Source organism: Malus sylvestris, chromosome 3 (genome assembly GCF_916048215.2).
Source record: "Malus sylvestris chromosome 3, drMalSylv7.2, whole genome shotgun sequence".
Lineage (NCBI taxonomy): Eukaryota > Viridiplantae > Streptophyta > Magnoliopsida > Rosales > Rosaceae > Malus > Malus sylvestris.
This window is the reverse complement of record NC_062262.1, coordinates 21,172,386-21,194,130: the sequence shown is the minus strand read 5'-3', so window position 1 is coordinate 21,194,130 and position 21,745 is coordinate 21,172,386. Positions and strand designations below refer to the sequence as shown.

The following is a 21,745-nucleotide window of genomic DNA, read 5'->3' as shown; positions in this document are numbered from 1 at the left end:
ATGTATATTTACAGCAAGACAAGGATCATTCATCAGCCTTATTGGAAGCCCCAAAATTTCAAAGAAGAAACAATAGAAATATACTACAAGGTGAAAGAAGATAGAGAAAGAGATGCGGAGTTAGTAGAAGACGATGAACAGTACTGGAATAATTTGACAGAAGAAGAGCTGCATAACATCGACAACATGATGGAAGCCTGAAGAGCTAGCTGTAAATTAGCATAAGTTTAATAGCATAATGTAAAATAATGTATTCCTAGATAGAAATGTCAACATCATTGTTGACCCCGTTGTAATGGCATAAGAGTAAATAAAGAAAAGAACATGATCCATTATGGACTTTTCATACATAAAATGTCATTTTGATTAAGAATGAATAGTTCCAGGCCCTTTTCGTTAGAACTTCCATAAAAAATAAACATGTTAATTGATATTTAATTAAATATATAATCTACAATCATATTATTTTATTTACAAATTTAATTTAAAAAATTTAATCTCCTTAATATTACTCTACATCCTTGTATTTTGTCAGCCTTTATTCGGACTGTGTGCATAGCTTTTGAAGTCAACATTATCATCTATGTGTTGCAAGTACGATGATCTGCATGTGTACGGTAGGTATTTTTAGTTTTATTTTTTATTTGTGGTGAACCATGTGTACGGTACATAAAAGTCCAAACAATCATCATGCCACGGCACCTTGACGAAGACTTTTTGATAAACGATAAAGGATTTTTGACCCACCTCCTCAACTAACCATTTACTTATTTCACAAACAATAGTTAAACAAAATAATTGGACTTTAAGAGCTTCTTCTTTATAATCAAATCCAACAGGATTATGGTTTACATATGTTTATAACAACTGTCAATTTATGAGTTAATGTTATTGATAACAAATGTCAACTTATGAGTTAATGTTAGCATCAATTATACAAAACAATGTCAACTTTGATTGTGTGTATTTTTTCTTGTTTGTCTGTAACTTCATTTTATTATTTTTATAATTAGTTATGGTTAACAATTAGATGTTAACCGTTCAATTCACTGTTTTTCGGAATCAATTGAATTGATTATTTAGTAGAACTTATCTAGTTGCATGTTAGGTTAGTAGATAACAGTTTGTAACTTAATACGATTTTTTTTTTATTACAAGCAATAACTACCTTAAATAAGAGAGAATTTGATCGTAGTAAGGCCTTAATTTCCGAAACAATCAACCACTAACTTCTGATACGTACGCCTTCTCCTTGGTTTTTTTTTATTGATTAATTGTGTACAATTTAAATTTCTGTTTCTATCAACTACGTACGGTACGGAACTCATCCATGTTTATATATAAACCTACTCTCACTATATATTCTGACACTTGCGAGCTAGGTAGTGCCAACAACTGCTAATAATCTCCGATCTGCTTGCGATAAACATGGAGCCCCATCGAAGCAAACCCATCTCAAATTCTTGTTTTCTTTTCTTTTTACTTCTATTCGCGTATTCCAGATCACTCACAGCTCAAGAAGTCGGTAAGTAAGCTCCCACAACATGTTTTTATTTATTTTTCCTTTGTTTTTAAAAAAAAAAATCAATCATATGCATTTTCTGCATATGTATTGCAGAGGATGAAAGAGAGTTTGATTATCTTCGGGAGGGTGGAAAGGGGCCAAAGCATTGGGGAGAGATTAAGGAAGAATGGGCGGCGTGTAACAACGGGAGCATGCAATCTCCAATAGATTTATCAAATCACAGGGTTACATTATTCCCAAACTTAGGGAAGCTCAAGACCAACTACAGACCTCGTAATGCAACTATCAAGAACAGAGGCCATGATATTTCGGTAATGTTATTTTATTTATTTAGTTTTGATACAGAACAATATTTAACACTAAAATATGAGATTTGAGATAGATTATTCAATGGGCTACCTATAATAATTTGGTATCAAAATCATCATCCACATGAATAAAAATATAGGTTTCTTCTTACAAGTAGAGAAAAAATATCACTAAAACTCTAGTACTAGTCATTGAGTAAAACAAACATTTTCGTTGTCAACAAGTGTATCATTTTTATATGTCTAAATAACATTATTATTCTGATATTGTGTATGTTGCTAATAAGCTCCATCAACTTCAGTTCATTGTTCATAGTTTTATATTCATCTTACGTACGTATAGGGATAACGGTTTAGTTTGGGAATCCAAATGTCATAGCCATCATCATAACCACGAAAATTAAGGCAAATTGGTCCCATAAAAAAATGAAAGCGATGACAAAAGCAAATACAACAGCCACTACAGGAGAAAAACAAAACAAATTATTAAATAATTTCAATACTTGATGAATATACATATACATATACATATATATATTATTTGGGGCAGATTCGAGGCTGGATACAGATTGGCAACCCTAAAACCATATTTGAAACCTCAACTGAATAATATTCACATTTTCCCCTGTATCTGAAAAATACATGAATTTTCATCCCTAAATTCTCCCCATTCGAATGGTTATCAGGTTTAACAGAATGAATTGCCATCTCTAATTATGTGCATACATACATATATAAGTAGGTGGAGGGAGGGTGGTGGAGAAATAAAGGACAATGAAAAGAACAAAACTTATAAATTAAAATAGCTTTTCATTTTCTCTGTCTCTCTAGAAAATGAAACGTTGAAACTAGAAGAATTACAAAGAAAAGATTATCAACTTAATTATTATCTGTGTATTTGCAGGTTGAATGGGTGGGCGACGCTGGAACAATTAAGATAAATGGTACTGAGTATCCGCTAAAACAATGTCACTGGCATGCCCCAGCGGAGCATTCCATCAACGGCAGAATATATGACATGGAGCTCCACTTGGTTCATCTAAGCCCCGATCCCAACGTAGCAAACAAGATCGCTGTCACTGCAGTTCTCTACAAGTTTGGTCGTGCAGATTCTTTCCTTTCTACGGTACGTCCTCAACTAAACTCAAGTGTCCTAATTTGCTCACCATGTTAAAGAGGTGAGTATCAATGTGTTCTTTGGCTTAATCATGGTTAACAGTTAGATCTTTGGCTTCACCATGGTTAATAATATATATATATATATATATATATATATATATATATATGTATGTATGTATGTATGTATGTATGTATGTATGTATGTATGTATGTATGTATGTATGTATGGGTTTAGGATCCGAGGATATAAGCCGAGGATATAAGCTTTTGACACACCTTTTGATGCATGTTTTTGTGAGGTCCATTTTACAATGTATTTCAACGATTCAATCGTCTATCTTAATGTCTTACCTCAAAGATCATGTCTTCCAAAAATCACCCAAATCTGAAACCATATGATTGTTGAATACGGTTTAGGATTTCTTTTAAAACCGTATCTTTTTTTTTCACTACAAATGAATGTTTTAATGATTTCGGGGTTGTCTAATTTTTTACAAAAATTATCTATGAATGATGTTCTAAAAGATAAATGGTTTGAATCGTTAAAATACATTATGGAGTGGGTCTCACAAAAATGTGTGTAAAAAATTATGTAAAAAAAGTAGTGTCACAAATCCGTCCACTTAATATATATATGGGTTTAGGATCCAGGTACATACGCTTTAAACACACAATCATTGTTGGAAATTATACATGCATTTCGACAAACATGTTTTGTGCAACCCACTCCGTAATGTATTTCAACGATCCAACCATCTATCTTTTATGTCTTACCTCAAAGATCATATCTACCAAAAATCACCAAAATCCTAAACCATATAACAGATCAATTAAATTTAGTGTTTCTTTGTAGCACCGTATTCATCTATTTTCTTCAGTACAAATGAATTTGTTAATGGTTTTGGATTTGTCTAATTTTTTGTAAAGATGATCCAGGACACACGTTTTTGTGGCTCCCATTATGTAATTTTTTTTCAAGAATCCAAACCATCTATGTTTCAATTCATCTTTCATAGATCACCGTTATAGAAAATTAGACAAATCCCAAACCGTTAAGACATTCATTTGTAGTAAAAAAAAAATGAACAGATTCAGTTCTACAAAGAAACACTAAATTCAACGTTAAGACATTCATTTGTAGTAAAAAAAAAATGTTGATCAAAATTGAGGATATTTTTGCCATTTTATTTTTATTTATGAAGTTTTTCATGGAAAGATCAAAATGATTGAATGTAAACAAACTCAGAGACCAATGCAATCGATTTCAAATCTCAGGGATCAAAGTAAGGCGTTATACAAATATCAGAGACCATTTTGGCTAAAAAACCTTATGAAAATACCATATGACCCTAACATGTTGCAAGTTGTGAATTAATTACAGTTGATGAAGGACGTAGAATCGATGATTGATCAAAAGGAAGAGAGAAGCATGGGCATTATTGATCCTAGAGAAATCAAAATTCGTGGGGAATCCTATTACAGATACATGGGTTCACTCACTGTTCCTCCTTGCACTGAAGGCGTTATTTGGACCATCAATAAAAAGGTAATTTAGGAGCAGTTTGATAACAATTTCATTTTCAATTTTTAAATAAAAAATTGAAAACAAAATAGTTATCAAAATGCTCCTTAATAATCAATTAATACTGCTAATACCTTTATTTTTTCACTAAAATCAAAGTATGTAACCCGTTGCCATATTTGATTAATTTCTTCACAGATACATACAGTCTCAAGGGATCAAGTAAATCTATTTCGATTGGCTGTGCATGACGTAAGTAGTTGTTCAAACCCACCCCCAAACCAGAAAAAAAAAAAAAAACATTGAAAAATGGGAAATAATCAAAATCTTGTTTCATGTTTTTAAATCGATTGATGCAGTATGCGGAGGCGAATGCAAGGCCAGTGCAACCACACAACCTTCGAGATATCAAGGTCTATCACAAAAGCGCAAGGAGCACAAATAAGTATTGATCATATCTCGGGATGATAATTTTCCCTGCGAATTTGGGTATTCGCGGGAATTTGACCTTAATAGGTTGGTAAAATGGTGACGGCGTCTTCAATTGGAATATGTTATATTTTCTATATTTTGTGGGCATAAAATATTAGTGAACACTTTTTATGTTTTTTATTTTTTTTTATTTTTTTCTCAAAGAGTTGAATTTTATTAGATACGAATTGAAATGTTTACATTATTTATCAAAGTATTGAATAACCACTTCGATTCAATAAAGTCTCACATATGACATCCCCCGACACGTATAACATGAGTTGCCACCAAATGTGCAGCACCATTACAAGAGCGGGGGTGAAAAGAAACTCAACTGAATTTAATTGTTGCTTGAGATGGGAAATATCCCATAGAACACCTTCCATAGCAGCCTCCGATTAAATAACACATGTGAGCATGTCCACCAAGACCTTAGAATCGGTTTCAATTTGAACACACCCAAAGACCCTCTCCACACATACCACCAAAGCTGCTCGCACCGCCTCCGCTTCCGCCATCAGAGTCGGAGTCACAGCAAACATTCCCCATTCCTCCTGCTCCCTTAAAGATCCCTGCAAAATCTTGAGCTACCCAGCCAAATCCACCCCTTCGCGTCTCCTTATGCCAAGCTCCATCGCAATTGAGCTTAATTGTTCTAAAAGGAGGCTTTACCCACCTCACAGGAACTTCCTCTCCTTCCCCTAGTCGGCTACTGCGTGCAGGCCGCACCTGAGACTGTTCACACCGTTCAATCTCCCCCCAATGTTTCTGCAATAATTCCAAAGCCACATTTGGCTCGACCAAGGTCTGCTCAAAGACCATACTATTTCGGCATTTCCAAATCCTCCATAAACCGCAAACTACCCACCTCATAAGCCTATCCCCCTCCTCCGCAACACCATATTTTTTCAACAACCAATTCCAACATGCCAAAAAATCTTCCCCCTCCACCGATACCACATCCAGTTGCAAAGGAGATCCAAACCAAAACACACGAGCAAACGAACATTTAAAAAATAAATGTACCTGTGTCTCCATATCATCCCCACAATGTGGGCAAACGATCTCCAACTGGATACCCCGTCGTTGTAAATTAGATCTTACAGCAAGAATATTTTTACAGCCCTTCCCAATAAAATGACTAAGCTTAGGAGGAACCTTCAGCTGCCATATAGCCCCCCAGATCAGATCTTTAACATGATCCCCACTTGACTGTCCCACACCCTTCCTTCCAAGCTCTCCATTACTATTCATGTCCTGAGCAACCTTATATCCTGATTTAACGGAATACATCCCATTCCGTGTATAATGCCACATAATCTGATCGGGACATCCAAACTTGCTAATTGACATACTCAAAATAATACGCGCTTCCTCTTCATTGAAACATCGTTCAACCATGTTCTTGACCCACAACCCACCAACACCCACCAAGTCCCCCACCACCAACGGCATGTCTTCAGACCGTTATGGTTATAGTCATACATGTTCGGATTTACAATAAAAATAGTCATATATGTAAGGTTATTATCTTACGGTCATATATACAAAGGTATCATATTTTTGTGTTAGGTAGGGCTGTCCGAAAAAGAGTAGAGATGTGGAAACACTTACATCTGTTCTTATCTGTTGGGAAATTATAAAATGAAATTGGTAAAGGGTCACACACTGAATTGATGGTCAAATTAAAAAGGAAGCTTAGTATATGAACTTTATATGATTATTTCAATGACTAAACGGTACAAATTTTATAAAAGGAACAATTTCTTAATCTTCATTTAAATAATTTGAATCGATCAATTTCTTAATCTTAATTTAAAGGCATCATTTGAATCGGAGATCATTTAGTTATTGAAATATATAGAACAAACTAACGGTGTAGATACCAAATAACATATTTATGATAACCGTTTATTTATTTGATACGCTTAGATGATTAAACGATTTTCGATTCACATGATTTTTTTAAAGTGATCTTTTAATGATGATTACAAAATTGAACGATTCCAATTATTGAGTTTATATGCTCAAGATACGTTATTTGCAAATGAAGGATATGTGCATCCTCTCACAAGATGTAACAACTCGCCTCTAATTTTATGATTTTATTAATTTTAAAAGAGTGAATTGATGAAAATGCCCCTAAAGGCGAGAATGTTGATTTTTGTTGACCATCGTATAGGGAGGTTTTCATGGTGGCCATGGTTTTGGGGAGAGAAACGAGGAGGGGGAAGCTATCTTGGATTTTGCAATGGCATATGATCTCTTCTTAGCCAACACCTTCTTTAAGAAGAGAGAGGAACATGTGATCACCTACAAAAGTGGGTCGTCAAAAACACAAATAGATTTTCTTCTAATGAGGAAAGGGGATCGTATAACTTGTAAGGATTGCAAAGTTATACCGGGAGAGAGCTTGGCTAATCAACATCGCTTGTTGGTGATGGATGTACATATCAAAAGAGTGAGAAAAAAGAACAAGACTTGGAAGTGCTCAAGGACTAGATGGTGGAATCTAATAGAAGAAAAACAAGCCATTTTCAAAGAGAAAGTAATCACCCAGTGTGTGTGGGATAGAGAGGGGGAAGCTAGCCAAATGTGGGATTCCATGGCTAGTTGTATCCGAAAAGTAGCAAAAGAGGTATTAGGAGAGTCCGGGGGTTTGCTCCACACCAAAAGGAATCTTGGTGGTGGAATGAGGAGGTACAAACAAAGGTGAAGGCTAAGAAGGAATGTTGTAAAGCCTTATACAAGGATAAGACCGATGAAAATGGTGAAAGGTATAGAAAAGCGAAGCAAGAGGCGAAGAAAGCTGTGAGAGAAGCTAAGTTAGCGGCTTATGACGATATGTATAAGCGACTAGATACCAAAGAAGTAGAGTTGGATATCTATAAACTAGCTCGAGCAAGGGAAAAGAAGACAAGGGACCTAAACCAAGTAAGGTGCATCAAGGATGAGGATGGAAAGGTTCTTGCTATAGAGAACGCGGTCAAAGACAGATGGAGAGGTTATTTTCATAATCTTTTCAATGAAGGACATGAAAGGAGTGCTTCTTTAGGGGAGTTGAGTAACTCAGAAGAGTGTAGAAACTACTCCTTTTATCGTCGAATCTGGAAGGAAGAAGTGGTTGTAGCTTTGAAGAAGATGAAGCATAGAAAAGAAGTGGGCCCAGACGATATACCGATCGAAGTGTGGAAAGTTTTGGGAGAGACAGGTATAACATGGCTCACTGACCTTTTCAATAGGATTTTGAAAACGAAGAAGATGCCAAATGAGTGGCGAACGAGCACTTTGGTGCCTATCTACAAGAACAAGGGCGACGTACAAAATTGCATGAACTATAGGGGTATTAAGCTAATGAGTCATACAATGAAGCTCTGGGAGAGAGTCATTGAGCATAGATTGAGGCAAGAGACACGGGTTTCAGACAACCAATTCGGGTTCATGCCAGGGCGCTCAACCATGGAGGCAATCTATCTCTTACGAAGATTGATGGAAAGATATAGAGATGGGAAAAAAGATTTACACATGGTCTTTATACATTTAGAAAAAGGGTATGATAGGGTCCCAAGAGACATTCTTTGGAGGATTTTAGAGAAGAAAGGAGTACGAGTTGTTGGAAGTATGCCCACAAAGCCACTCATTTGATGTAATAGCTTTTGGAATACTTATTGTATTAAACTTTTATATGTTTAATGAAGGGCAAAGCTTATTGTTAATCACTATTTATTGTATCATGTGTTTAAGCAATAAGGGAATCCAAGGGATGTATTTGATCTAAGAGACAAGTGATCTAAGTGAGTTAGATTATCGAGACCATTCTCTTATGTTCATTCCTAAAACGTTCCTAGCCATAGGATTGCCAATTGGGCATTGACAATCCGCTAAGGTTAGTATATGTTATGTTGACTCAAACGTGAGTATGAACTAGTCTCAAGTCATTTGGTGTTGGACACTAAGACAAACACATAGGTGCTCGAAAAAGGTAATCGAGTACACTGAACGACGATAAAAAAGGAGTTCGAACATACATGTCGTGTATGAACTCTAAAGTTACAATATGCAAAGTAGTCCTTTGACCTGAGGCATCATAGATGTCTAATGATTAGGTCCTTGATCTTTGATCATGTCAACGGCATTCCTTCGGATTGTCCACGGCATTGTTGGGGTCAAGCTATCTAGTCATGTAGGCATATGAATGCACAACAAGGGATCTCTAACCTTCCATGGTGGAGGGAGAATACTCTAAGATATGATTCTAAAGTCTTTGGCCAAAGCAAATGAATATGACTTAGGAAGTTTGTTCCAAATCATATTCAAATGAATCATATAGGAAAGTATCACATTGGATAGTAGACATGAAACAAACTATCACGTAAACAATGTGATTAAGAGTATTGTATTAGAGAAGGACCGTATTGCATTGTAGTTGTAACTGGATAGGTTCTCCAACCAATTCTACTTAGCTTGGGTAACCATGATATGCTGCTAGGTGTCACTCATGGTTTGTGGAAGCCCTGAAGATTAGCAAACACTAATCTTAAGGGAGAATTGAAATGTGGTTTCAATTCACAATCGATCGTTAAGAGTAACATCGCCCACTGCCTCGCTAATTGGAACCTAATGGATCGCACACCACATAAGGATGTTAGTGAAGAAATTATATGAAATGGATAAGCAATTAAATGGTTTAATTGAAGAATGGTCAAAGTTAATTAATTAGTTAATTAATTATACGAAAGGTTCGTATTGGGCTTTTAAGTTAGTTTGGGCTTCGGGGTCCAAAATTGTTTTGGTCCACTAGGCCCATTATGTTTAAGTTGTATGACAACTAAAACAAATATGGGCATTTAGCCCAATAACAAAAGGAGGCCGGCCATAGCAAGGGTAGTGGGAAATTTTGCTTAATTGCAAGTTTGCCACTAACCTAAGAGATGAAGTATAAAGTCATCTTTATAGCTTTGTTTCTCATTAGGGTTTTTTCTAATAGAAATTGGGTGAAACATTTTCTCTCATTTTCTACATAGAGGCCGGCCACTTAGAGGATTTTTACTAGCATCTAAAATCTCTCTAAGTCATCCATATCATCTTCACAATATACATCTTTGGTGAAGAGACTTAGAGACATCAAGCTTTTGATGTTTTTGGAGAACAAATCCTTATTTCCTCAAATCATCAAAGGAGCACTAAAGGGAGGAAAACACAAGGAGGATTCAAAGAGCTTGGAGGTGACTTGAAGGCCCTCCACTTGGGTGAATCCCTTGTGTAATCAAGGATGGGCTTCAAGGGTAAAGAATCACTAAATCTTTACTTCTCTTTAATGTTGTTAAAGAGTTTATTTTGGTTCACCATATACTAGGCTTTGAAAGTCATGGGTTTTATGAATTGTTTTTGGATGCATGCCTACTTTAAAGTGTTAATAGCTTGCATGTGTATTCAAATGTTCATACTTGTTCTTAGCTAGGACAAAATTTTTCCTTCAAGTGGTATCAGAGCCTAGGCCTAGTTTATGGTGAATCCTTTTGGGTTTTGTGATGTTCATATTTTGTGATTTAAATGTTGTAAATGTTACAAGCTTTGTTCTTGCTTTTGAATATATAAATTTTGCTAGAAAATTTAGCATCTCAAATGTTGTAGATGTATTTCATTTAAGCATGAATATTGGAACTAAAATTTGGTGCCATGAGTTTTGGGAAATTCGGCCAAATCCTTAGGGTGACTTTTTGGGTTCATGTTTGTCTTGTTAAAATGGTTTTAAGGTGACTTTTGGAACCCCTAAGTACCCTAGGATATTAGCCCTCTTTTGAGAGGTGAAAAATTGAGTTTTGGTGAATGAAAACATCCATGGGGCTATTATGAGTTTTCATGGTGTTCTTCAAATGTTCTTGAAGTTCTTGCCAAGAACAAAAAGGTTTGAAGTTTTGATTCAAAAATTTTATGTTTTTCATAAAGTTTTGGTATATAATTGATTTATTATTTGATGGGTGATGTTATTGGTGAGATGTGATGAAATGTTTTAATGTTTTGTCATAGACTTTAAGTTTTTCTTACAAACCATCACCTTCACCTTTAACCTCACCTAATAAAATCAACTTGCAAAAATTTTTTAGATTTTTTTTCATATCTTCCCAAAATGGCCGGCCACCCCTAGTGGGGGTCCTTTTGGGGCCTTTTGTGCAATTACATAAAGTTTTGATACTTTTGTGTTTTTGCATTTTGGCCCAAAAGTTTACGTTTTTACGTTTAGGCTTAAAAACTCTAAAGGACAAATTGTTTTGATCCTTTAATGATGTTTTTACATTATTAAAATTTTGGGATCTAGTTGTATTTACATGAAGTTGTGGACTATTGTGTTTATACAAAGTGACCCCAAAAGTTTTTGTATTTGCATTATGGCCCAATTGTTGAGGTCATAGTTTCCTTTTGGCCCAAATAAAATGAGAACAAAATTGTTTTGTCTCTTTAATGAGAATTGGATTTTCATTTCATTTAGTTCCATTTAAATCAATTCTATGGATCCAACAACCAATTGTTTAAGATGTTTTCTTAGTTAATTTGATTGATTAAGAAAAGGGTGATTATGAACCAAAGGCCACGATAATTGAGCTATGTGATTGGCCGCTTTACATTATGAATGTTTGGGTTTGGTAGTGTAGATTTGAATGTAATTTGATTAATTCTATTTGTTGTAAATGGACATAAGTCCATCATTTGATTTATGTTGTAAAAGGGCATAAGCCCTTATTATTATTTCATGTATTCCTTTTTTGTTTATATGTATGCAAAATGGAATAGTTGGGTCCAACGCCCAATAGGAAATAATGGTTTAATTGAATTAAACGCGTAACTAAAATCAACAACTATCTACCTTAAACCCAAGGTCCAACACAAGGCTCGTGTTGGATCAAATCAATCGGTTCATAATCATCCTAAAACCTAATATGACTATATAGTCCATATGAGGATGCAATGCATTCGTTAGTAGTTCCATATAGTCTCGCTTGTTTCAACGAAACAGTGGGAGTATTATATGCTACTAATTCATATTAACTTGGACCAATGGTTGTGATAGGCCCAAGTTCTTTTAATGTGATTAAAATGTTTTGATGTAGCCCAAAACTACTCCCTCAAATCAAATATTATGTTGATAAGCGAGAGATGTTTAGAACATCTCTTCGTAGGCCTTCCACCGTGGTGGGTTCCAAGCGTTTGTGACTCATGCACCGGCTTCACCCTATCATGGGGAAGTACAAAGCATGTGCTTACATCCAGGAGGAATCCATATACATATGATGAGGTGAGTGTAGGCAACGAGGATAGCCGACATCGTATCATCGTGAGGCTATTCTTGAACCCCTATACAAACTAAGCATGGTGGGAATAACTTAACTAAGTGCAATGAAGCCGACATCGTATCATCGTGAGGCAACATTCTCTAGAGGCCAAACGGATGGGTAATTACAAAAGTTGTAAATGAATAATGCGTTATTCTCTCATCATTATTTTTGCTAGCCAACATCGTATCATCGTGAGGTGGGCTTGGTAATGATGAGTCTCCCATAACCCGCTAAGAGTTCAATATAACTCTCGAATTCTATTGAGGGATGTGGAATTTGCCAAAAATAGTGGGTGGTACTATTTGATTCAAAGACCCAATCAAATAGTTTTAAACAAACAATCTAATACGATTTCTGTTATGTTATGTAGTGAACGACATGCCTAAAATTATACCCACCATTATACTTGACAAAAGGGGCCTTAAGGGCCAACGTTTCCTTGCTTGGTATCGCCACATTGAGAATGTCTCAAAGGTGAAAGACATATTGTATGTGCTTAAGCAATCCCCTCCTCATGTACCTCCTACGAAATTAGCTTCAAAGGAGGAGTGTCAAAACTATGTTAGACACTGTGAGGATGACTTACAAGCCAAATGCTTAATCCTCACTTCACTTAGTAAGGAGCTTATGAAGCTACATAAGCACATGGACACTTCTTGTGCCATGGTTGAAAGTTTGTATAAGATGCATGACATTGAGACTAGTAATGTACGATTCTCAAATGTTTGTAGTCTAATGAATGCCAAAATGGCAATGGGGACATCGGTCCATAAACATGGACAAAAGATGGAAAAGATATTTAAAGATCTTAAAAGTTTAGGAACTTCCATCGATGGGAAAATGGCCCAAGATTTTTTCCTTGCATCTCTCTCGGATGATTTCACTAAGTTTATTGTAAACTATAAAGTGAATAGATTCGATCATTCTTTGAAAGAGATGATTGACATGTGCTGTAAATTTGAAAAAGGTTTCAAAAGGGACAGTGGGAATGAGAATGCAATGATAAGGAAAAGGTTGCATAAGAAGAAGGCAAAGAAATCCAAAGGAACATGCTTTCATTGTGGAAAGGATGAACGTTGGAAGAAGAAATACAGGGTGCGCATTGCGAGCCTTATGACACGAACTTTTGAAGAGACTATTTCTGTCATAGAGAGTTCTTTTACAGTGAGCTCCAGTTCCTGGATATTTGATTCAGGCGCTAGTCAACATATATGTAATACGATGCAGGGACTAGTGGGGAGCAAGCTACTGAGCAATGGGGAGATGGTTATGCGAGTTGGGAACGACACTAAAATCTCTGCAAAAGCAACAGGCACCTACATGCTTAACCTACCCTCTGGGGAAGTCCTGGAACTTAAAAATTGTTTATATTTTCCTTCATGTATAAAGAATTTGATTTCCATCTCTAAGCTTTTACGAGATGGGCACTCAGTATTGTTTGACAAAATGAGTTGCACTTTATACTTGAACGGTCGTATTATCTCTCATGGTAATATGATAGAGGGACTTTTTCACCTAGAGACGAATAGTGGGATGCACTGTATTGCAAGCAGGAATACCTCAAAACCCAAAAGGGCTAGAGAAGAAGTTAACCAAGAAAAGATGTGGCATCTTAAACTTGGACATGTGAACCTTGAAAAGATTCACAAGATGTCGAAAGACGGATACATCCACCCATTAGGTAATGACTGGATGGGTACTTGTGAATGTTGCTTGAAAGGGAAGATGACCAAATCTCCATTTACTGGAAAAGGAGAGCGTGCCACTGAAATTCTAGGGTTAATCCACACTGACGTATGTGGACCTATGTCTACCACGTCGAGAGGAGGCTTCTCCTACTATATCACATTCACCGACGATCACTCTCGGTTTGGCTATGTGTATCTTATGAAGTACAATTCAGAATCCTTTGAAAGGTTCAAAGAATTCAAGAATGAAGTTGAGAAGCAAACTGGGAAACAGATAAAGAACCTAAGATCGGATCGAGGGGGTGAATATCTGAGTAACGAGTTCCTAGATTATCTCAAAGAGTGTGGAATAATATCACAGTGGACTTAATGCCAACCTCTATAAAAATCTACACTCGACGGAGCTTCAGAAATCGAAGAGGCGTTTGCTTTCTCAAAAGCTGGGCTGCTCAGAGACCACGAGGGTCAATCTCAGAAATCGAAGAGGCGTTTGCTTTCTCAAAAGCTGGGCTGCTCAAAAACCACGAAGGTCGATTTCAGAAATTGAAGAGGCGCTTGCTTTCTCAAAAGCTGGGCTGCTCAGAGACCACGAGGGCCGATCTCAGAAATCGAAGAGGCACCTACTTTTTTAGCCTTGTTAGCACCTGTCACACGCATACTCAGCTTTGCGGAAATTACGGGCATTCTGTCGAAAATTTCTGGTGAAGTAGAAAGCACATGAATCTTACTGTTCAATCACCCACTTTCCATACGCAACATTAGCTCATGGGTACCACAGATAACTTTGCTAAAATTCTCTGACAAAGTTGAGACACGTGAAGCTTGCAGCTCCCACTACATCGCTCTGACCAAGAAGGGTAAAAGAATAGCAAAGAAACAACACTAACAAAGTTTAGACACATAAATTTTGAAGGTCTAGCTACCATATTATTACCCACGAAGGTAAAGGAACAGTACCACTGCCGGATAATTGGAAAGTCCCTGTGTGTCAACCTCTATGCTCCGTGACAAGGTAGACTAGCAAACATGCCCAACCTTTACTCACATTCGAGAAAATACTCCCAACAAGATTGCTTGCTCCAAAATCGAAGAGGCACCGCCCTCCGAATCTCGAGAGCCAGACTCCCAACATGATTACTTTCTCAAAAATCGAAGAGACACCGCTCTCCGAATCTTAAGAGCCAGACCCCCAGCAGGATTGCTTTCTCAAAAATCGAAGAGGCATCGTTCTTCGAATCTCGAGAGCCAGACCCCCAGCAGGATTGCTTTCTCAAAAATCAAAGAGGCATCGTTCTTCGAATCTCGAGAGCCAGACCCCCAGCAGGATTGCTTTCTAAAAAATCGAAAAGGCATCGTTCTTCGAATCTCGAGAGCCAGACCCCCAGCAGGATTGCTTTCTCAAAAATCGAAGAGGCATCGTTCTTCGAATCTCGAGAGCCAGATCGTCGACAGGATTGCTTGTCTGTAATCTTCACACGCAACATCAGCTTTCCAGATACCATAGACTACTTTTTCAAAGTGCTCTGACAGAGTTAAAACATGTGAAGCTGGTAGCTCCCACTACCGTGCTATGACCAAGCAGGGTAAAGGAATAACATTACTACTTGTTGTTAGGGAGACTCTTATATATGTCGACCTCCATTCCCAACAGACAGGCAGACCTGCAAAAATGCTCAACCCTTTCTCATATCTGAAAGGGCACTCCCAACGAAGCCTTTCGAAATATTCAGCTTGCTTTCCCCCCGATAATACCTCTCCAAACAAGCTATACCAGAGCAAGAATATCTCATATCATCAGGGTTAAAAGCAAGAGTATCCCATATCATGCTTTTTCCCTGTCTTTTCCTTTGGCATTGTTCTTACCTGCAAGACAAGGAGAAAAAGAGCAATCAGTCAGCACTTGGAATCAAGCTTCCAGTCAGGAACTGACTGCCTGAAACCCCTTACATGATTACTTACCTGGCATTGCTCTCGAGTACTCATCTTCAACATCTTATGCTTCCAGGGAAGATACCGCATCTGCCTGAGGAACAGATAGGGCAAGTGAGAAGGATACAAGGAAGCATGTGGAGACAATCGTAACAGCACACGTGCCGATACATCCACTACTTTGTCAAAAGCAAAAGTATCCCATATCAGCAGGGTCGAACGTACTCTAGATTTGATGGACTTGTTTTGACCCTCAAATTCTTCAGTCGGCCTTACACTCTGGAGGAAACCAGAAAACCCTCCAGCCCAGTTCAAGAATAAGCCTGTGGAAAGTTACTTCTTCAAAAGCAAAAGTATCTCATATCATCTCTTCTCATTTTTCTTATCTTTATCCTTCATGCTCCCTGCAAGATAGGGAGAATGAGAACAATCAGCCGGAACTCGAAATCAAACTTCTGATCTGGGATTGGTTGCTTGGAGCTCTGATTGCTTACCTTGTCTGTCACCTCTTTCAGCAGATCCCCTAGCTCGGCGACTTGGGGGACTCCTACTACATGGTTTGTATCGCGCTTGACCAAGCCTGAAACTACAAGTAAGCTTCAAGTGAAATTGATACATTACCTTGTGCATCTCCACCAGTTAAAGATACCACCCCTGGATGGAGGAAAAGTACTTCCAGAGAAGATGCCACATCTACCTAAGAGACAGATAAGGCAAGTGAAGACGATACCACACTTCGATACTTAGAAGTTTCGTGATTACGAGATCATTCTCCCACAATATTTCCTAATGTCAATTGTACTAAATCATTCACTTGTACTCACTAAAGGAGAGCTTGAACCTATGTATTTGTGTAAACCCTTCACAATTAATGAGAACTCCTATATTCCGTGGACGTAGCCAATCTGGGTGAACCACGTACATCTTGTGTTTGCTTTCCTGTCTCTATCCATTTATATACTTAAGCGACCGTTTTCGCTACCTAGGATCTATCTTGCAAAAGAACGGAGAATTAGATGGAGATCTCAACCATAGAATACAAGCTGGATGAATGAAGTGGAAGAGTGCATCCGGCGTGTTGTGTGACCGTCGTAGGCCACTGAAGCTCAAGAGAAAATTTTATAGGACATCAATAAGGCCAGCGATGCGGTATGGCACAGAATGTTAGGCGGTGAAGTATCAACACGTACACAAAATGGGTGTAGCAGAGATGAGGATGCTTCGTGGGATGTGTGGGCACACGAGAAAGGATAAGATTGGGAATGAGGATATCCGAGGTAAAGTAGGAGTAGCCGAAATTGAAGGAAAGATGAGAGAAAATCGGTTACGGTGGTTTGGACATGTGCAAAGAAGGCCTACTGACGCTCCGGTTCGAAGATATGACTACGGGACAGAGGTTCATGGCCGAAGGGGTAGAGGAAGACCTAGGAAAACTTTGGAAGAGTCCCTAAGAAAAGACTTAGAGTACATGGATCTAACGGAAGACATGACACAAAACTGAGCGCAATGGCGTTCTAGGATTCATATAGCCGACCCCACTTAATGGGAAAAGGCTTTGTTGTTGTTGTTGTTGTTGTATCGTATAGCGAGACGTATGACCCATTCTTGTAGCTTATCCTTGTAGTACTCGACGATACGAAAGCGTGAGCATAAGTGAAAACGAAATCAGAGTTACGATTGAGATTTTACGGAACTACGAAGCAAAGGTCAATATAGAAAATTCACTATACTAGATATTCTCTTATTATTTTATTGGGTAAAAGATTGTTTACTACCCTCAAGTTTAGTGGTTTTCAACATTTAGTACATTAAGTTTTTTTTCTCTCAGAGTCATACCTAAAGTGTAAATTTTGGGACAGTCTCATACATCCGTTAGTCAAACTGTTAAGTCTCCAGTTAACTATGACGTGGCGCCCATGTGACCAATGACTGGGCGCCACATGGATCGCCATGTGTGTCCACGTGTTTTTTTTATTTTTTATTTTTTATTTTTAAGAGAGGGGTTTTAGTGAAAAAAAATATTCAAAATTCAAAAATCAAAAATCACTTTTCACTTCCCCAGAAAATCGTGACTCCCCATCTTACCCAGAAAAGTGAAAAAGTGAAAAGTGAAACCACTTTTCACTTCCCCAGAAAATCGCGACTCCCCATCTCCGTCCGAAACCCTACCCACGGGCCATCACTCGACCTCGCCGTCTGCTCGACCTCGCACGCCATCACTCCACCTCAAAATTCAAAAATCGCGACCCCCCATCTCACAGAGAAAAAGTGAAAAAGTGAAAAAGTAAAAAGTGAAACCACTTTTCACTCCCCGGAAAATTGCGACCTCCCATCTCGATCCGAAACCCTACCCACGGGTTGTCAGTCGACCTCACCGTCGCTCCACGTCACCGTCGTACGTTGCACACACGTTTCTGGGAAAGATTGTCGTGAAGCCATCGCTGCCGATGGGGTGGGATAAAAGGAGGATCGAAGTGGGTGAAACACCACTTTATCGTAAGTAACCTACCTTTTTCGATTTTTCAATTTTGAATTTTAGGGATTAGGGATATGTGAGTTCCATTGGTTTTGTCTTCAATCGTGGTCCCCGTGGTTTTGCTTTCAATTTTTCAATTGTTTGTCTTCAATCGTGGTCCCCATTGGTTTTGTTTTCACCTTTTTTTCTATGTTTTCAGGAAAAAAAGGTGAAACTGTATTCATGGTTTTGTTTTCACCTTTTTTCCTCATGGTCCTACTAGTGTTTTCACCATTTCCCACATGTGCCTCCAGGATTTTATGTTGTTTTCACCTTTCTCCTTGACTTTGTAGGGATGCCCGAATTATTTAGCCTTAAAATTAACCACGGTGGGAAGTGGTCTGAAAGTGCATATACGGGAGGGTTTGAGGCTTGGTTTGATTACGTAGACAAAGACTTCATGTCCTTTTTCGAGATTGATGAAATGGTTAAGGAGTTAGGATATGATGGGTTTATGTTGTATCACTATAGGATTCCTAGGATGTCTTATTGTGAGGGATTAAGGCTTATTGAATGGGACCAAGATGTGGGTGAAATGTGAAAGTATGTTCCAGGGGTTAGGGAAATAGAAATGTACCTAGAACATCTAAGTCCGAAAGAAGCTGCCTTGAAACATAAGCTTTTGATGAATCTATATGAGAGTGCCATATTAAAAAAAAGGTGTCATTATAGAAGATATTGAGGAATCGAGGGTGGCAATTTCGATTACAAAGGGAAGTGGATCAAAACTGAAGAAGGGTAGAGCAAAAAGGAGTGCGGATGACTTAGAAAAACGGCTATGTCTTTTGAATGACATAGCCTACAATAGTGATGATGAACATGAGGATGAAGCAACTGAGGGAGGACAAGGAAGTGGAGATGAAGCTGAAAATGGTCCTCTCAATGCTGATGATGAAGGTGATGAAACTGAAGAGGGTCATGAAGCTGAAGAAGTTAATGAAGGGACCGTAGTAGAAACTAATAAAGGTAAAAATTTTGAAACATTTATTTTTACAATTTTAATTTCAGTATTCAATTATTTTTGCAAAGTTTAGGTTTTTAACAAATATGCATTGTTTGTGGCAGTAAATGCAGAGGATGACATTACAGATAATGAGTTTGTGGACAGTGACTACAGTTTGGAAGATGATGATCGTCGTGTAGTAGATGATACGACTGTAGAAAGTGTCGTTGGAGATACTGAAAGGGGTGAAAGGGTTACTGAAAGGGATGAAAGGGTTGGGAACCAACATCCAAAAGACGTTATTGATGCAAGGGATGTAGAAGACGTTCCTCTTGATGATGAGAGACAAGACTCAGATGGCCTGCACAATGTTGACGATTCAGGTTCAGAATGTGATGAGAAGGTCAACTACCCTGAGTTTAATGAAGAAGCCGACAGGGATGATCCAAAGTTTGAAAAGGGATTAAAGTTCAGAGATGCTGCACATTTGAGAGAGGCAGTGTGGTCTCACTCCATTAAGCACGATGCACCTTTTATTAAGCTAAACAGGAATGAGAAATGGAAGATTAGTGCAAGGTGTGAGAAAAATTGTCCCTAGACCTTAGAGAAATAAGGTGGGGTTGATTTTGGACGAAATTAATTAAAACAAAGCAAGAACAAAGTAAACAGATTTTAAGACAAAGTTAAGTAAATTGATGGGTGATAGATCAACTAGAGGGTTCTTCTCCACACATGATACACTTGCATTCAACTTTGATTTCCAATTGTTTCTTTCGATGAATTATGAATCTCAACGCCCTAGGTTAACTGTGATAGCACTTTTTTAACCTTCAAGTTTTCCTAAAGTTAGTGAATTGGATGGGAATGCACATGCAATAACTCAAAACATTCTCTAAAAGTTCCTTACGTGAAAAGCACAATAAAGATATAATCAAAGATCATTAAGCTTCATGAAAACTATAAGCATTGACGAGGCAATTGTTACTATGAAAAGCATGAAACGTTTACCAAGAATTCACTTAACACGATCGTTTATAAGCGACCTCCACTACTTGCAAACATAAAGTTGTAACTATTAGGTGAAACTTCCTTATGTTTTAGCTTCAAATTCCTGCATGAAAACTAAGTTGGCCATCTTAATTAACACACAAAAATAAGTCATCAATCAAACGGTTAAGCAAATTGCATTCACAATTCATGAAATAACAATTAGACGTAATCAATTCATCTTGCAAGCATAATCATGGTATTGAATAACCCCCTAGCCAAAATGCTTAGTTCCTCATGTTCACAAAACAAAGGAAAACAGATTCATACATTGTAAATATAAGAAAGAGAACACCTAAATATTCCAACGATTCGATGTTGAACGGTTAGAATCTCCAAGTACTTCTTCTTCCTCTCCTTTGCTGCGGCACAGGGACTATGGGTAGGTTCTTGGGTTCTTGGATGATGTAGAATGGATGGAGGATGTATGTAAGTGTTTAGGGCTGATGGGTGGTGCGGCTAGGGTGGTTTTGGGTCAGAAAATATGGTGAATGGTGAAGGAATGGGGTTGTTGAAGATGGAGTTCAATTTCTGGCGTGAATGGTGAGTTTCTGGATGAATGGGGATGTTTGTGGCTGCACAAGGATGTTTATTTAAAGGGATTAGGAAATTAAAAACCCTAGACTATTTTGGTAAACAGAAATTAAGTCAAAAGCTTCTAGAAATAGGAAATTAAATCAGAAACTTAAGGGAAATTAGCCAAAAGGTGCGGCACTAACCTAAAACAGATTAGGGAGGTGTTTACAAGCAAGGAAACAGGAAATAACTCCCTCCCTTGCACGGCAAGGAAGAGGGAAGGTGGGAAAGGTGCGGCAAGAATGAGGACTATGCAAGGAATGTGTAATTTGTGTCCTAGAATGCTTAAAAGGCCTTCAAAGTTGCTGGAACATAGGGATAATTAGGATTAGGAAAGGTCAAACCAAAATAAGAAACCTTGGCTTAACTTTCCTACTTCAAGTAGGAATCCTTGTTCTTCTAGGAATCCTCATGTGATTAGGAATCCATCTTCAATTAGGAATCCTTCATCAATTAGGAATCCTTCGTCAATTAGGAATCCTTCGTTGATTAGGAATCCTAATTTCTTCAAGTCTTCAATTCATCCATTCCTTTTGCTCCAAAAGGCTCCAAAATGCATACTTTGCCTTTAGAATCTGAAAACACACAAAAGTAACTTTAAACACTAAAATAGCTAACGAAACATAACATAAATGCACGAGAACAAGCCAATTAAGTCGCATAAATATGCTCCTATCAAATTCCCCCACACTTAGCTTTTGCTAGTCCTCGAGCAAAACAAAGAAATAAAACAAAACAAAACAAATAAAGCACAACCTAAACCTTCCA

The 21,745-nt window shown here is 37.7% G+C and overlaps 3 protein-coding genes across 3 annotated transcripts; 2 read left to right on the top strand and 1 right to left on the bottom strand.

The window, feature by feature from the left end:
* The first annotated feature begins 1,386 nt into the window (after positions 1–1,386).
* LOC126617268 (alpha carbonic anhydrase 7-like) lies at positions 1,387–5,314 on the top strand. The gene is made up of 6 exons (XM_050285295.1): positions 1,387–1,525; positions 1,619–1,836; positions 2,738–2,959; positions 4,334–4,498; positions 4,673–4,726; positions 4,834–5,314. Exons 1-6 carry the CDS (start codon positions 1,429–1,431, stop codon positions 4,924–4,926), a joined length of 849 nt encoding a protein of 282 aa, XP_050141252.1. The 5' UTR covers positions 1,387–1,428; the 3' UTR covers positions 4,927–5,314.
* Positions 5,315–5,389: 75 nt separating this feature from the next.
* LOC126617057 (uncharacterized) lies at positions 5,390–6,400 on the bottom strand. Its single transcript, XM_050285127.1, has one exon. It carries the CDS (start codon positions 6,398–6,400, stop codon positions 5,390–5,392), a length of 1,011 nt encoding a protein of 336 aa, XP_050141084.1.
* Positions 6,401–18,935: 12,535 nt separating this feature from the next.
* LOC126617055 (U3 small nucleolar RNA-associated protein 18-like) lies at positions 18,936–19,952 on the top strand. Its single transcript, XM_050285126.1, has 3 exons — positions 18,936–18,954; positions 19,072–19,377; positions 19,477–19,952. The coding sequence occupies exons 1-3, from the start codon at positions 18,936–18,938 to the stop codon at positions 19,950–19,952; spliced, it is 801 nt and encodes a 266-aa protein (XP_050141083.1).
* The last annotated feature ends 1,793 nt before the right edge of the window (positions 19,953–21,745 follow it).